Raw genomic sequence first — 15,906 nt, 5'->3', positions numbered from 1 at the left:
CTCAATGTAGTTTTAATTTGAATCTCCCTGAGGGCTAGTGATGATGAACATTTTTTCATGTGTTTGATAGCCATTTGTATGTCTTTATTGGAGAAGTGTCTGTCCATATCTTCTGCCCATTTTTTTTATATGATTGTCTGTTTTGTGTGTGTTGAGTATGAGGAGTTCATTATAGATCCTGCATATCAACCTTTTGTCTGTACTGTCATTTGCAAATATCTTCTCCCATTCCGTGGGTTGCCTCGTTGTTTTCTTGACTATTTCCTTAGCTGTGCAGAAGCTTTTGATTTTGATGAAGTCCCAAAAGTTCATCTTCACTTTTGTTTCCTTCGCTTTTGGAGACATATCTTGAAAGAAGTTGCTGTGGCTGATATCGAAGAGATTACTGCCTATGTTCTCCTCTAGGATTCTGATGGATTCCTGTCTCACATTGAGGTCTTTTATCCATTTTGAGTTTATCTTTGTGTACGGTGTAAGAGAATGGTCAAGTTTCATTCTTCTACATATAGCTGCCCAGTTTTTCCAGCACCATTTATTGAAGAGACTGTCTTTTTTCCACTGTATATTTTTTTCCTCTTTTGATGAAGATTAATTGACCGTAGAGTTGAGGGTCCATACCTGGGCTCTCTACTCTGTTCCACTGGTCTATGTGTCTGTTTTTATGCCAGTACCATGCTGTCTTGGTGATCACAGGTTTTTAATAAAGCTTGAAATCAGGTAACGTGATGCCCCCAGATTTATTTTTGTTTTTCAACATTTCCTTAGCGATTCAGGGACTCTTCTGATTCCATACAAATTTTAGGATTATTTGCTCCAGTTCTTTGAAGAATACCGGTGGAATTTTGATCAGAATGGCATTAAAAGTATAGATTGCTCTAGGCAGTATAGACATTTTAACAATGTTTATTCTTCCGTTCCAAGAGCATGGAATGGTCTTCCATCTTTTTGTGTCTTCTTCAATTTCTTTCATGAGTGTTCTGTAGTTCCTCGAGTACAGATCCTTTACCTCTTTGGTTAGGTTTATTCCCAGGTATCTTATGGTTCTTGGTGCTATAGTAAATGGAATCGATTCTCTAATTTCCCTTTCTGTATTTTCATGATTAGCATATAAGAAAGCCACTGATATCTGTAAGTTGACTTTGTATCCTGCCACGTTGCTGAATTGCTGTATGAGTTCTATTAGTTTGGGGGTGGAGTCTTTTGGGTTTTTCATATAAAGAATCATGTCATCTGCAAAGAGAGAGAGTTTGACTTCTTCACTACCAATTTGGATACCTTTTATTTCCCTTTGTTGTCTGATTGCTGTTGCTAGGACTTCTAATACTTCATTCATAATTTTATGAATTTGGGCTTTCTCTCTTTTCTTTTGATTACTTTGGCCAATGGTTTATCGATCTTATTGATTCTTTCAAAAAACCAGCTTCTAGTTTCATTGATACGTTCTACTGTATCTCTGGTTTCTACCTCATTGATCTCAGCTCTAATCTTGATGATTTCCCTTCTTATATGTGGAGTTAGTTTGATTTGTTGTTGATTCTCCAGTTCTTTAAGGTGTAGAGACAGCTGGTGTGTTCTGGATTTTTCAATTTTTTTGAGGGAGGCTTGGATGGCTATGTATTTCTCCCTTAGGACCGCCTTTGCTGTATCCCATAGGTTTTGGACCGAAGTGTCTTCATTCTCATTGGTTTCCATGAATTGTTTCAGTTCTTCTTTGATCTCCTGGTTGATCCAAGCATTTTTAAGCAAGGTGGTCTTTAGCTTCCAGGTGTTTGAGTTCCTTCTGAACTTTTCCTTGTGATTGAGCTCCAGTTTCAAAGCATTGTGATCTGAGAATATACAGGGATTAATCTCAGTCTTTTGGTATCGGTTGAGTCCTGATTTGTGACCCAGTATGTGGTCTATTCTGGAGAAGGTTCGTGTGCACTTGAGAATAATGAGTATTTTGTTGTTTTAGGGTGGAATGTTCTGTATATATCTATGAGGTCCATCTGGTCCGGTGTGTCATTCACTGCTCTTGTTTCTTTATTGATTTTGTGCTTTGATGATCTGTCTATTTCAGAAAGAGGTGTGTTAAGATCTCCTATGATTAGTGTCTTCATATCAGTATGACTCTTTATCTTGATTAACAGTTTTCTTAAGTAATTGGCTGTTTCCATATTGTGAGCATAGATATTTACAATTGTTAGATCATCTTGGTGGATAGTCCCTTTAAGGATTATGTAGTGTCCTTCTGTATCTCTGACTACAGTCTTTAGTGTGAAGTCTAATTTATCTGACATGAGACTCGCTACCCCAGCCTTCTTTTGAGGCCCATTGTCATGAAAGATGCTTCTCCATACCTTCACTTTCAGTCTGGGTGTATCTTTAGGGTCATAATGGATCTCTTGTAGACAACATATGGATGGGTCCTGTCGTTTTATCCAATCTGCAACCCTGTGCCATTTTATGGGTGCATTTAGGCCATTCACATTGAGAGTGATTATTGATAGATACTTTTTTATTGACATTGAGTTACCTTTGAAGTATTTCTTTCTGTAGATTGTCTTTATATTTCTGTTCAATACTATTCTTAGGAGTTTTCCTATTTTATAGAACCCCCCTTAATATTTCCTGCAGTATCGGCTTGGTGGTTGCATTGTCTTTTAAGCCTTGCTGGTCTTGGAAACTCTTTATCTCTACATCCATTTTGAATGTCAGTCTTGCTGGATAAATTATTCTTGGCTGCATGTTCTTCTCATTTAGTGCTCTGAATATGTCTCTCCAACCTTTTCTGGCTTGCCAGGTCTCTGTGGACAGGTCTGACATTATTCTGAAGGGCTTCCCTCTGTAAGTAAGGAGCCTCTTTGCCCTGGTGGCTTTCAAGAGATTATACCTACATTATTATTCCTCTATTTGACTATCTGGTGCCTTGTTTTTTTTTTTTTTAATCTATAATATTGGGTGGAGACCTTTCGGCCTCTAGTATATGAACGCTGGTTCCATTTGTGAGATTGGGAAAATTTTCATGAAGAACTTATTCTACTATATCTCTAGACTTCTTTCTTTGTTCTCCCCTTCAGGGATTCCAAGAATTCTGACATTGGAACGTTTCATGGCATCATTTATTTCCCTGATTCTGTTTTTGTGGCCTCTAAGCTATTTGTTCCAGGCTTCCTCCTGATCCTTTCTCTCTATCTGTTTGTCCTCCAGATCACTAATTCTATCTTCTGTCTCAGTTACCCTAGATTTGAGAGAATTTAGATTAGATTGGAACTCATTGAGAACATTGTGAAGTTCATCCCTGGTAGCTTTCATCTCAGCCCTAACCCTGTGAACATCGTGTCTGGTCACTTTCAGTTCAGCCCTAATCAATTCCATTTGGTCATCCATGGCTTTCTTCAACCTAGCTATTGCCTGGATAATTGTTAGCCTGAATTCTCTTTCCGACATATTGTCTATGTTGATAGCCGTTAGCTCTGTTGCAGAAGGTCCATCCTCTGTGTTTTTCTTCTGTTGGGCATTCCTCCTCCTAGTAATTTTGTTGAGAGATGACTGAACAGATGTAGCTGGATGTATCCACCGTGGTGCAGTCAAGGTGCACCCTGGAACACTTCTGAGCAATCAGGATTCCCCAGCCAAACGAGAGACAAAATTAAAGAATAAGAAAGAGAGAGAGAGAGAAAGAGAGAGAGAGAGGAAAGAAAGGGAAGATGAAAGACAAGGTTCGGCCCAAATGGGCCCCAATGTACGATTTATGAGGTATATAAACAAAAACAGACAAACAAAAAGACTGATAAAAGTATATGTCACTAGGAATAACATATATATGCAAATAAAGGAAGAACCTTGTCAAAAAGAACCCCAAGTGTAAGATTTATATACTATCAGGACAAGTACAAAAACACAGAAACAGCGGTGGAAGAAAAAGATGGGAGAGTGGTTATAAATTCTCAGTGTGGGTTAGGAAGTTTGTTTTGATTCTTCCTGGATGTATCTTGATATCTTTATGAAAGAACTCAACTTTCCCAAGATAAAGCAGGATTAAAAATTGGTTTACCTGTAGGGGTAGTATTGATTGGGTAAGGGGTTTACTTTGAAGTTTAACTCTATATGAATATTAGAAAATAAAAAAAAAACTAGACTAAACTAAACTAAAATTAAAAAAAGGAATTCAAAAAATAGACATGTAAAAGAAAAACACAGTTGTATGTATCAAAAAGTTCAGGTTAGAAGGTTATTATGGAATTTGATGTACTGGGCAGCTCACTATGATGGTAAATAGGTTAAAAATTGTCTATATAAATAAAATGAACCAGAATAGTGGGAAAAGGTTGAAAATAAAATTGTCCTATGAAGTAGTGTGAAGTAGTGGTGGTTGTTATCTTGCAGTCTTTTTTTTTTTCTTTCTTTCTTGGTTTGTTTTCTGGGGCAGGGGCCTGCCATGTCGGTTTACAGTCAATGATGTTTCCTGAGTTAAGTCCTCCCATCCCCCTCAAGGGGGTCGGCTCTTAGGAAACTGTTTTTTTTTTTTTTTTCCAGACTTTTGTTCTCTGGCGGTTTTTATGTTTGTTCACTCCTTTTTTTTCTCTCACCTTGACCACTTTTGATGGTTTTTGTAGTTTTAGAGGAAAACAAACTGTACCCTGACCTCCCTCTCAGAGAGAAGCCTCAGTCTGGCTGCAGAGCCTGAACGAATTCCCCCTTTCCCGTTGGCAGAGTGGGTTCTGAGTCGCGGTCCCTGGGGATGCAGGATCTTTTGCTTGTACCCAAAACCAGGGCATCGGTGGCAGTCTGGGAGCTCCAGACCACCAAAGAGTTTCCAAGCAGCGATGGCACACTGAGATTTTCCCACTGGCCTGGGCTGGGAATGCCTGGTCTTTCTTGGTCTAAGAGCGCCCTGCTTGCGTGCACCTCTTTCAGGGGATTCTATTGGTCGCACGCATCTCAGGCACTGAGACCGGGGCGCAGGTCCGAAAGCACCAGGCTGGCCTTTTGGGCAACTTTGTCAGGGGAGAGATTGAGGCATGCGTCTTAGGCTCTGAAACAATGGCGTGGGTCAAAGAGCACCAGCTGGGCCTTTGTAACTCTCTCAGGGGAGAATAAGGGACTGCATATCTCAGGCTTTGTAGCAGGGCTCGTGAGTTCTGCTGCCGGGCGTGGCTCCCAGCCCCTCACAGGAGCCAGAACCCACGCATTCTCAGGTGCGCTGGCAGCTTCGGTACCAAGACCTGGTTTCTCTGCCACACTTTCTCTGGATCAGTGCCAGGGGAGGCTGTCCTGGGACCGCGGACCTAAGCCCCTGCCCCTAGCCGCCCCAATTCCCACAATTCCCCCCCCCCCCCCCGTGATCCTTTGCTCTTTTTGAGTGCTTTCCACCAGTCTCCAAGTTAATGCTGGTCCCCAGACACAGGGCACTCTCAGATTGTGGTATTACTTTCAAACTGGTCACCTCTAGTGGCTCCCTCCCCCTTTTGTTTATCTTCTGGTATCAGTCCACTGTTCCCACTCAGCTTTACCTGCCCACTGGCATCTTCTGCCCCTGTAGAGATCCAGACATGTATAATTCTGATCTCAGGCTGATTTCATGGGTGATCAGTGTTCTTTGGTAGGTAATCAGCTCACTTTAGGGTACAGGTTGAAAAGGAGCCTCCTCCTTCTTCCCCGCCATCTTGTCCCTTCCTAATCCACGTTTTTGATTCAACAGTCTTAAGAACATTGACTTGCTCATAGAAGTAGGACTCAGGTTCAAAATTTCAACATAAGCAACCTGTGTCAAGATCAGAGGAATTAATTAAAATAATGGCCTGATGTTCAATTATTTTTTCTATAGCAAAATACTTTGTTAATTGGTAGAAATTAACATGAGGTTGGGTTTCAACCAGTCAACCTTCTGAACTAATTGAATGAGATAATACTGACAACCTCTCTGCTGAGATTGGTAACAAACAGTAAGAATAAGAATAAGAATACGAATAAAGAATAAAGAATAAAGAATAAAGAATAAAGAATAAAGAATAAAAAGAATAAGAATAAAGTATGAGGGGTGCCTGGGTAGCTCAGTCTTTAAGCATCAGCGTTCAGCTCAGGTCATGATCCCAGGGTCATCAGATTGTGCCCCACATGGGCCTCTATGCTCTGCAGGGAGCCTGGTTCTCCCTCTCCCACTTCCCTTGCTATTTTTTCCCTTTCTTCCTGTATCTCCCAGTCAAATAAGTTAATAAAATCTTAAAAAAAAGGAAAAAAAAGAGAATGAGAAAGAGGAGGAGGAGAATGAAAGGAGAAGGGATAAGAAGAAGAAGAAAGAAGAAAGAAGAAATAGGAAAAAGAAGAAGAAGAAGAAGAAGAAGAAGAAGAAGAAGAAGAAGAAGAAGAAGAAGAAGAAGAAGAAACATAGAAAAGAAAATAGGAAAAAAAAAGAAAGAAAGAAAAAAGGAAGGAACGAAAGAAGGAAGAATTGAAGGAAAGAATAGAAGGAAGGAAGAATGGAAGAAAAAAGAAAGAAAGTTGTAATAACTTGAAAGTCATGGTACAGTAATTTAGAGTTCAGAGAAAATAAAACTTGTTTGTATTTTTCCTTTTACAAAGTTTCTATTGAGTTCATATGTCCTGTCTTCCTTTCTCCCAAATATCTTACATGTAAAATTTAGTTGAAAATATTGATTCTCACATTACTTGAAAATACCATAATTGTATTTGTCAACATGGGAAATGTGATAAATGAAATTGTTGAATTACTATATTGTTTACCTGAAATTAATATAACACTGGATGTCAATTACACTGGAATTACAATTTAACAAACAAATAAAATAAAGCACTTTAATCGTGAAAAGACTTTCTCCAGGCAGGGGGTTCTTGGAAGTATTCATTGGATGCCAGTCTTCAAGGAAAAAAAAGTAATGATAGAATCCAGATCTCAGATTTTAAGTAATGTTTGCTTTCCAAAAATAATCAACACTGACCTTCAGGTTAGTCACTGGTGGAAATAATGTAAACATGTTAAAATTTCACGGGTCAAAATCATAATTTTGGTAGCATGATATATATAGTCTTGGATTCTTATCTATGAAAAAAATAAAATACACAATTAAGATATGGCCTTGAATGTCCTATGCAAGTGAAAGGCACTGAAGCTGACTTCTTTATTTTCAGGATGATCAACTTCTAAATTTATCTAATACATTTTAACAGTGGTAAACTTTGTTGTTTTGTTATATGCACTTGAAACAGTGTGAGAAAAATATTTTAAGTGAATTATGAACCAACAGAAGTAAACTACTGAGAATGATTATTAACAGCTTAGAATCCCTTTATGGAAAAGGAGCTAAGATGGCAGAGTAGTTGAGCATTGTGGGCTTGCCTCATCTCTAGAACACAGCTAGATAATAGGAAATCATTCTAAATAACCAAGAAATCCATCTGAGGACTGAGCCCTGGTAACAGAGAAATATGTGAGAGAGAGGGATGTACAAAGCTAAATAAAAGGAGAATATTTCCAGAAAGTAAATGAGAAGGGCTGAATTTTGTGAGTTTCTGCAAATAGCAGGACTCAAGCACTATAGTATTAGAGGTCCTGTGAGTGGTACCATACTCCTGGAGAAAGACATGCAAGCAACACAGGGGCAGACAGTATGATTAGAGGATCCCCTAAAGCACCCATGCAAGACTGTTCCTTATTCTTCTAGTGCATCTCAGAGAAGACATTCACAAATTCCCCTGTCAGGGGACAAAAGAGCCATCAGGTGCCATTTCACTCCTCCACACCTCAACATAGGTACAGAGACACCTGCTGGGGTGGGTAAATTAGACAATGTTTAGTCTGCCTTGCTACAAATCCCAGGACCCTGCACACTGACAAGACTGCATCCCTGGTCAAACCCACATCAGTCCCACTGAAGTGAGACCCTCCCTCAGAAGACCAGGGCAGTCCCCTCCACAGTGGATAATTAAGATTTGGAGTCAGCAGACTTGGCTGGGATAGAGCCCAGAGTGCATTGTGCTTCTCCAGACAGGTAACTAACCTGGGGACAGAGAGTGTGAAGAAGAGGATCTGAAAGATGCCTGAGATGCTCCAGGGAGAATTATCCAATCCATTGTGCATATTTACTGAGAAAACACTGAGTCCCCATTCTGGAAATGAAGGAGCTGGCTAGAGTCTTTTCCCTTCCCTGGCCCCTCAGCATAAACCAACTTCAGTTAACAGCACAGAGCCAACAGTAGCTGCCTAATCTACTTGGACAAAATCCCACCCCTGCCTCTGCTGCTGAGGCTTTTCCCAGGCAATTGTGCCTAAGGACTAAGGTGGTGGGCATATTGCCAGAAAACCAGCACCAACATCCATATACACCACATCTACCAGCCACAGAGTTGGTCAGGTTGCAAGTCCAGAGGAAGTAACATCAGGTCTCATTTAACAAGCCAACCAGAACTCTCGTGTCTAAAATTTACCACCCTCTGGCCAAGGACAAAACACTGCCGACTGGAGACAAGGAGTATCTCAGCAGACAACTGACCTGAGGGATAGAACAGCTAAAATAGGGCAGAAGAGTGATTACAGCACCTATCAAAGATCCCCTAAAATGGCAGGCCCTGGAGACTAAATGGCCTTGTTCTTCTTCATAAAACCATCACTCTCAAAAGCAGGAAGTGTAAAAGGCTTTCTAACACAGAGGAGGAAACAAGCCCAGACAATATTCCAAAATAGAAGAAGCATCTGAAAAAGAATGAAACAAGAAAAGATCACAGCCAGAGATATACCTAAAGGAGATATAAGTGATATGCCTGATGGAAAATTTAAAGCCACAAACATAAAAATGCTCTCTGGGGTTGAGGAAAGCATGGAAGTCATCAGGGACACAACTGTAGCAGAGATAAAAGAGTTAAAAAAGAAAAACAACCAATCAGGCTGAAATGAAAAATGCAACAACTTTGGTATGAAACTGATTGCATGTAACAACCACAAGAATGTAAGAACAAGAGGAATGAATAAGTGATATAGAAGAGAAGTTATGGAAAATATTGAGCACCAATGAAAGAGAGAAGAATGATGGCTCATGAGGGTAGTCTGAGGAACTCCGTGATTCCATAAAGCATTATAATACTTGTATCATAGGCATCATGGTAGTAGAGAAAGAAAAGGGGACAGAGGGATTATTTGAGGAAATTATATCTGACAACTTCCTTAATCTGGTGAAGCAAACAGAAACCCAAGTCCAGCAGCACAGACAACTCCCATCAAAATCACTAAAAAACACTAAGATACATTGTAGTTAATTTGCAAAATACAGTTTAAAAGAAAAAAAAATTCTAAAAGGATGAAGACAAAAAAAGTTCCTAACCTACAGGGAAACAGCAATATGGTTAGTCACAGATCTCTCCTCAGAAACCTGGCAAGATGGAAGAGAGTAGCTTAATCTGTTTACTGTAGATAATGAGTAAAATCTGCAGCCAAGAATATTCTCCCCACCGAAGCTATCATTCAGAATAGAAAGAGAGATAGAGATTCCCAAATAAAAATTAAAAGTTTGTGATAATTATACCTGCCCTGAAAGAAATAGTAAAGGGGAAACTTTGAGTGGGAAGCAAAGACCAAAAGTGGCAACAACTAGAAAGGAGCAGAGAAAATATCCAGAAATAATAACATAACAGTAGTAAAATGACATGAAATACATATCTATCAAAAATTACTCTGAATATAGGGGCACCCGGGTGGCTCATGGGTTAAGCCTCTGCTTTCAGCTCAGTTCATGATCTCAGGGTCCTGGGATCGGGGCCTGCATCAGGCTCTCTGCTCAGGGGGGAATCTGCTTACCCCTCTCTCTCACTGCCTGGCTCTCTGCCTACTTGTGATTTCTGTCTGTCAAATGAATAAATAAAACCTCAAAAAATTACTCTTAATATAAATGGATTAAGCACTCCAATCAAAACACACAGGATTTCAGAATGGGTTTAAAAAGGAGACTTATCCATAGTTGGCCTACAAAGGACTCATTTTAGACCTAAAAACACCTGCAGATTGAATGTATGGTGGGGAGAGATCCATCATACAAATGGACATTAAAAAAACAGACTGAATAGCAATACTTATATTAGACAAATCAGATATTAAAACAAAGACTGTAACAAGAGATGAAGAAGGGCGCTATATCAACTAAGCAGACTATCTAACAAGATCTTACAATTTTAAATATTTACACCCTTGACATGGGAGCACACAAATATATAAAACAATAACAGACATAAAGGAAATCATTGATAATGATAAAATAATAGTATGGGGCTTGCTTACCCCCCTAATATCAATGGATAGATCTAAGGAGAAAATTAACAAGGAAATAATGGCTTTGGATGACAAGCTGGGCTAGGTGGACTTAAAAGATACATTAAAAACATTTCATTTCACAACAGCAGAATACTCTTTCTTGCTTTCTCTCTCTCTTCATTTTAAATATTTTATTTATTTCTTTGACAGAGAGAAAGACAGCAAAAGAGAACATAAGCAGAGGCAGTGGGAGAGGGAGTAGCAGTCTTCCCACTGAGCAGGGAGTCCCATAAGATGCTTAATCCCAGGGCCCTGGGATCATGACCTCAGCTGAAGGCAGACATTTAATGACTGAGCCACTCAGGTGCCCCTACAGATTCTTTTTAAGTGCACATGGGACATTCTCCAGAAAAGATCATACACTAGGTCACAAATCAGGTCTTAAGAGACACAAAGAGATTGCAGTCAGATCATGTATATTTACTTATCACAATTCTATGAAATTTGAAGTCAATCACAAGAAAAAAAATTGAAAAGCCACAAAATATGGAGTTTAAAGAACATCCTACTAAAATATGAATGGGTTGTCCAAGAAATCAAAGAAGAAACTAAAAAAAATACACGGAAAAATAAAAATGAAAATATTATGGTCAAAAGCCACTGGAATGCAGCAAAAGTAGTCCTAGTGGGGAAATGTGTAGTAATACAGGGCTACGGCAAGTAGCAAAAAAAAAAAAATCTCAAATAACCTAACCTTACACCTAAAGAAACTAGAAATGAAAAAGAAAAATCCTAAAGCCATCATAAAAGAGAAATACTAATGATTACAACAAAAAATAAATGGTATAGAAACTAAAACAAACAAACAAACAAAACCAAAAACCAAAACCAAGAACAACAACAACAACAAAAAAACCAGACTAGAACAGATAAATGAAACCAGGAGGTTTTTCTTTGAAAAACTTAAAAAAAATGAATAAATCACCACTAGAATTATCAAAAAGCAGAGAAAAAGAGAAGACATAAATAAATAAAATCACAAATGAGACAGGAGAAATAACAACACCAGAGAAATACAAATAATTATAGGAAAATATTGCACAGAAAGATTATGCCGAAAAAATTTAGAAAAATGGAAGAAATGCATAAATTTCTAGAAATATATGAACTACCAAAAACTTACATAGGGAAAAAAATAGAAAACATGAACAGACCTATGTTTGGCAAAGAAATTCTTTTGGCAAAGAAAAGAAATAAAAAAGAAAAATTCCCCCCCAAAAGATAATATATACTCTCTCAAACTATTAAAAAAAAGAAATGGAAGGAAAAATTCCATGCTCATTCTACAAATCCAGAATTACCACAATTCCAAAACCAGAGAATGATTCCACCAAAGATAACTGCAGGCCAACATCTTTGAGAAATATGGATGCAAAAATGCTCAGAAAATATTAGCCAATTGAATCTGACAGTACATTAAAGAATCATTTATCCTGATCAAGTGGATTAATTCCTTTGTTGCAAGGGTGATTCAATATCCACAAATCAGTCAATGAGATAGAACACAATAATAAAAATAGGGATAAGAACCATACGATCATCCTAATAGATGCAGAAAAAAAAATTAACAAAGTACAGTATTCATTCATGATAAAAATCCTCAACAAAGTAAGTTTCCAAAGATCACACTTCAACATAATAAAGGCTATATATGAAAAACCCACAGCTCGTATCATCTCCAATGGGGAAAAACTGAGAGGTTTTCCTCTATGATCAGGAGCAAGACAGGGATGTCTATTGTTAACACTGTTATTTAACACAGTACTGGCTCTGTTACTACTCATTTCCTAGAGCCCACCAACTTAGTACTTCATTTTCTTCATCCTGTTAGTCACATTCCCTCTTCAAAAATGTTTCATTTACTCTTTTCTACATCAAGAACATTCTCTATGACATATCCATTTTAATTATTTCTTTATCTCAGTTAAATTTTCACCAAGTATCACTCTCATAGTTTTCTCTATTGGACTATTTTATATAAAATTACAAAACTCTCTGGCTTAACCCTTTCCCATATCCAGCATTTTTTCTATTAGTTACTACATTTGACATAATCTAAACTATTTGCATTTATTTTATTAATTTTATATCTCCCTGTATTGAAATGCAAACCTGATGAGTTCAAAGATTTCTGTTGGTTCTTATCTTTTTTTACTTCCGTATCAAAAATGCCTGTAGCAGTTACACACACATAAAGTAATAAATCAGTTTTGAGTGTACATATGAATGAATGAATGAATGAATGAATGAAGTACTCTTTCTACATAAGATTTTTTTGCATTGATCCTTTATTTTTTATTTTTAAAAAGATTTTTATTTATTTATTTGACACAGAGAGATCACAAGTAGGCAGAGAGGCAGGCAGAGAGAGACAGAGAAGGAACAGATTCCCTGCTAAGCAGAGAGCCCAATGAGGGACTTGATCCCAGGACCCTGAGATCATGACGTGAGACGAAGGCAGAGGCTTAACCCACTGAACAAACCAGGCGCCCTTTGCATTGATCCTTTCAATGTTACATGTTTGAATAGGTTATATTTCCTTTTCATTGCATTTCAGATACTAAGGAACACACTGAAAAATAGTCATGAGACACAAACATTGAGTTGATGATCATGAAATCTATAGTTTCAGAAGCTAGATAATGTTGACAACAGCACCATTTTTCCTGCTTCCAGATTGGAAATTTATCCAGTTTCAATACATATAATAAACCCATTCTGAATACCTCAGGGATCAATAAATTTATCAATTTATTTATTTTTAAAATATTTTTCAGGGTTTTAATGCTCCAAAGCAATATCCAGGCAAAGTAATCTATGTTGTTCGATCTCAATCAATAAGGGGTTCCCAATGTGACATTTCATATGCAAATATCCATTATGACAACAATCTTCTCATGGCCCCAATAACGTCCTTATTCCTCAGGCTATAGATAAACGGGTTCAAAAGGGGTGTGATAATGGTGTAAAACACTGCCACTGCCTTATCTTGCTCTGGAGAATGCAAGGAGTGTGGTCTTGTATAGGTGGAGAGACCAGTCACATAGAATAGGCTTGCCACAATCAGGTGAGAGGAGCAAGTGGAAACAGCTCTTGTCTGTCCTTTGCCTGAGCTCATCTGAAAAACGACAGAAAGTACACATGCATAGGATGCTAGAATGGCCATGAATGGTAGCAGCAGAATAATAAGACAACTCAGAATAACTGTATACTCATAAATGGAAGTGTTCTGGCACACCAGTTGTAATAGAGACGGAAGTTCACAGAAAAAGTGGTTGATGAGCCGTGATCTGCAAAATGGAAGGTGAAATACATACAATGTGTGTATTAAAGCATTGATAGAACCACTGGTCCATGCACATGTAACCATGAACCAACAGATCTTCTTGCTCATGAGTATGGGATAGTGTAAAGGGTGACAGATGGCTACATATCGGTCATAAGACATGAAACCAAGAAGAAGGGCTTCAGTTCCACCAAGGACCATGAACAAAAATGTTTGAATCACACAGCCTAAAAAAGTAATGGTCTTACTATTTGACAGAAAGTTAGTGGTCATCTTGGGCACTGTGGTGGAAATGTTCATTATATCCATGAAGGAGAGTTGACTGAGTAGAAAGTACATTGGAGTGTGGAGTCTGGTGTCCAGTCGAATGAGAAGAATCAGTACGATATTCCCCATCAGAGCCACTGCAAAGATAATTACAATGGCAACAAAGAGGAAAGCATCCCTTTGACCAAACTGGAAAAGACCAGAGAGTATAAAATCTGTTTCAGCACTCTGATTTCCTGTCTTCATAGTTTGATTCCCAATATCAGAGCAGATCTTATCTAAAGATTCCATGCAAAGAGAAGGACTGCCCTTTAATAAAAAAGGAAAGATTATTAAATGAGTTGAATTGCATCCAGACCATTTCCTCAGCCAAATAAAGTATCCAGATGGTACATTACTTTGATTTTCTACCCAAAATGAATAGAAAACAAAATTATCTTAATTTGGTAACTTTCAGATAACAAACTCCTTATGATCAGAAATAAATCAAAGTTTTTACACACAGGGTGACTTTTAGAGAATTTCTTACTCACTTTTCTTAGCTCCTTTTTAAAATTTAAATTCAGTTAATTAACATACAATGTATTAGTTGTTTCAGGGGTACAGGTCTGTGATTCATCAGTCTTATATAGTACCCAGTAATTGTTACAACACATACTCTCCTCAAGCTCTATATTTTTTGATAATCAAATACATTAATCACACTTCATATACCAATTAATTTATGACAGTACTAAACACACTGTAAATTTCCATCCAGTTTGAAAAATACATATTTTCTTCTCTTTTTTCCTGTCTTTAAGTCCAGAATATATGGGTATTTCTAAAGCATATACGAAGTTATCTATTCAGTTTTATTTTTTTTTTCTGCACCTCTGATTCCAAAAGGTAATAATATGGTAAGCGTTAAAAAGATTAAATTCTGTGAAACTCTTCCATAAAGCTCGAGAAATTAATTTTAGTTTCTTCCACAGTAATGTATTATAAATAATAAAAAAATTTTTCACTCAATAAAAGAGGAAAATAGGACAAAAGCATGTGTTAAGATGAGAATCACCTGAAAGGTATCCTGCATCTACTTTCCTCCAAAATGAAATTCTCTAACACCCAGACTCCTCTTCCAACAACCAAAAACACTTTTCAGGAATGGATGAAATTCCACATGTGAAGTTACACTCCATGTAATTTTTCAAAATTTTGCAAATTTTTCAAATTACATTAACATAAAATAAATACATTGAAGCCTGACAACTCTTATATTATGTTCACCAATATAATTTAAAAATTACAATTCCCAATATTAAAACAACTCTATCAGGTAGCTCTGATGACTTAAGTAACAACTTTCAAAGCACCAATGGTCAGAATCGCCAAACTTTGGGAAGAGCCAAGATGCCCTTCAACATCTTAAAATTTCAACATAAAGTGGAAATTTAAAATAGCATCATCTTTAAGTTTGTTTTACACCCAAACTGGAAACTTGACAGGAGAAGGGAAGCAAAATTAAAGAATGTGTTTATCATAGTTGAATTCAGAACAAGCTTAATATTATCAGATCCATAAACTGAAAGTCAGAAATTTCTACCTAAACAATTTTATAAAATAAGTAATTCTATCTACCGTTATTTTCATACTAATAAAAACCTCATGATTCTTACAGTCCACACATATTTTTATTGGCATTTTCCACACTTTCCTTGAATTTTGAATTCTGCTTTGATTAAAACATTTTAGTGTAAATTTTATTTTAAGTAAAGGAATTAGGTAACTCATAGGAGATATACATTAAAGCAATGTGTAGAAATGGAAGCCATACATTTAGAAAATGTGTTATCGCCTTCATATTTTCAGTCAGTAAGAAGATAAGTATGAAAACAGATTTTTTCAAAATATAACTAATTATAATCATGACCTGTACGGAACCATAAAATGTACAAGAAATTTAATTGAGTCACATTAAATTTTCACCATGTATTTTTTTATTTCCTGAAATACTTTACTTCTTTTTCATAGTTCAATTATTTCAAAAATGTTGCATATAAATTTATGCTAA

The 15,906-nt window shown here is 37.2% G+C and overlaps 1 protein-coding gene across 1 annotated transcript; it reads right to left on the bottom strand.

Moving 5' to 3' along the window:
* Positions 1–13,178: 13,178 nt before the first annotated feature.
* Positions 13,179–14,099, bottom strand: LOC116585753 (olfactory receptor 2AK2-like). The gene has a single exon (XM_032335014.1). It carries the CDS (start codon positions 14,097–14,099, stop codon positions 13,179–13,181), a length of 921 nt encoding a protein of 306 aa, XP_032190905.1.
* Between the last annotated feature and the right edge of the window lie 1,807 nt (positions 14,100–15,906).

This window comes from Mustela erminea, chromosome 3, assembly GCF_009829155.1.
Source record: "Mustela erminea isolate mMusErm1 chromosome 3, mMusErm1.Pri, whole genome shotgun sequence".
In the NCBI taxonomy this organism is placed as follows: Eukaryota; Metazoa; Chordata; class Mammalia; order Carnivora; family Mustelidae; genus Mustela; species Mustela erminea.
The sequence above is the reverse complement of the archived record's forward strand: the minus strand, read 5'-3'. Positions and strand labels throughout refer to the sequence as shown.

What these genes read in the sequence shown, in the direction of transcription:
- LOC116585753 (XM_032335014.1), bottom strand. Translation starts at nt 14,099, where the DNA reads ATGAAGACAGGAAATCAGAGTGCTGAAACAGATTTTATACTCTCTGGT.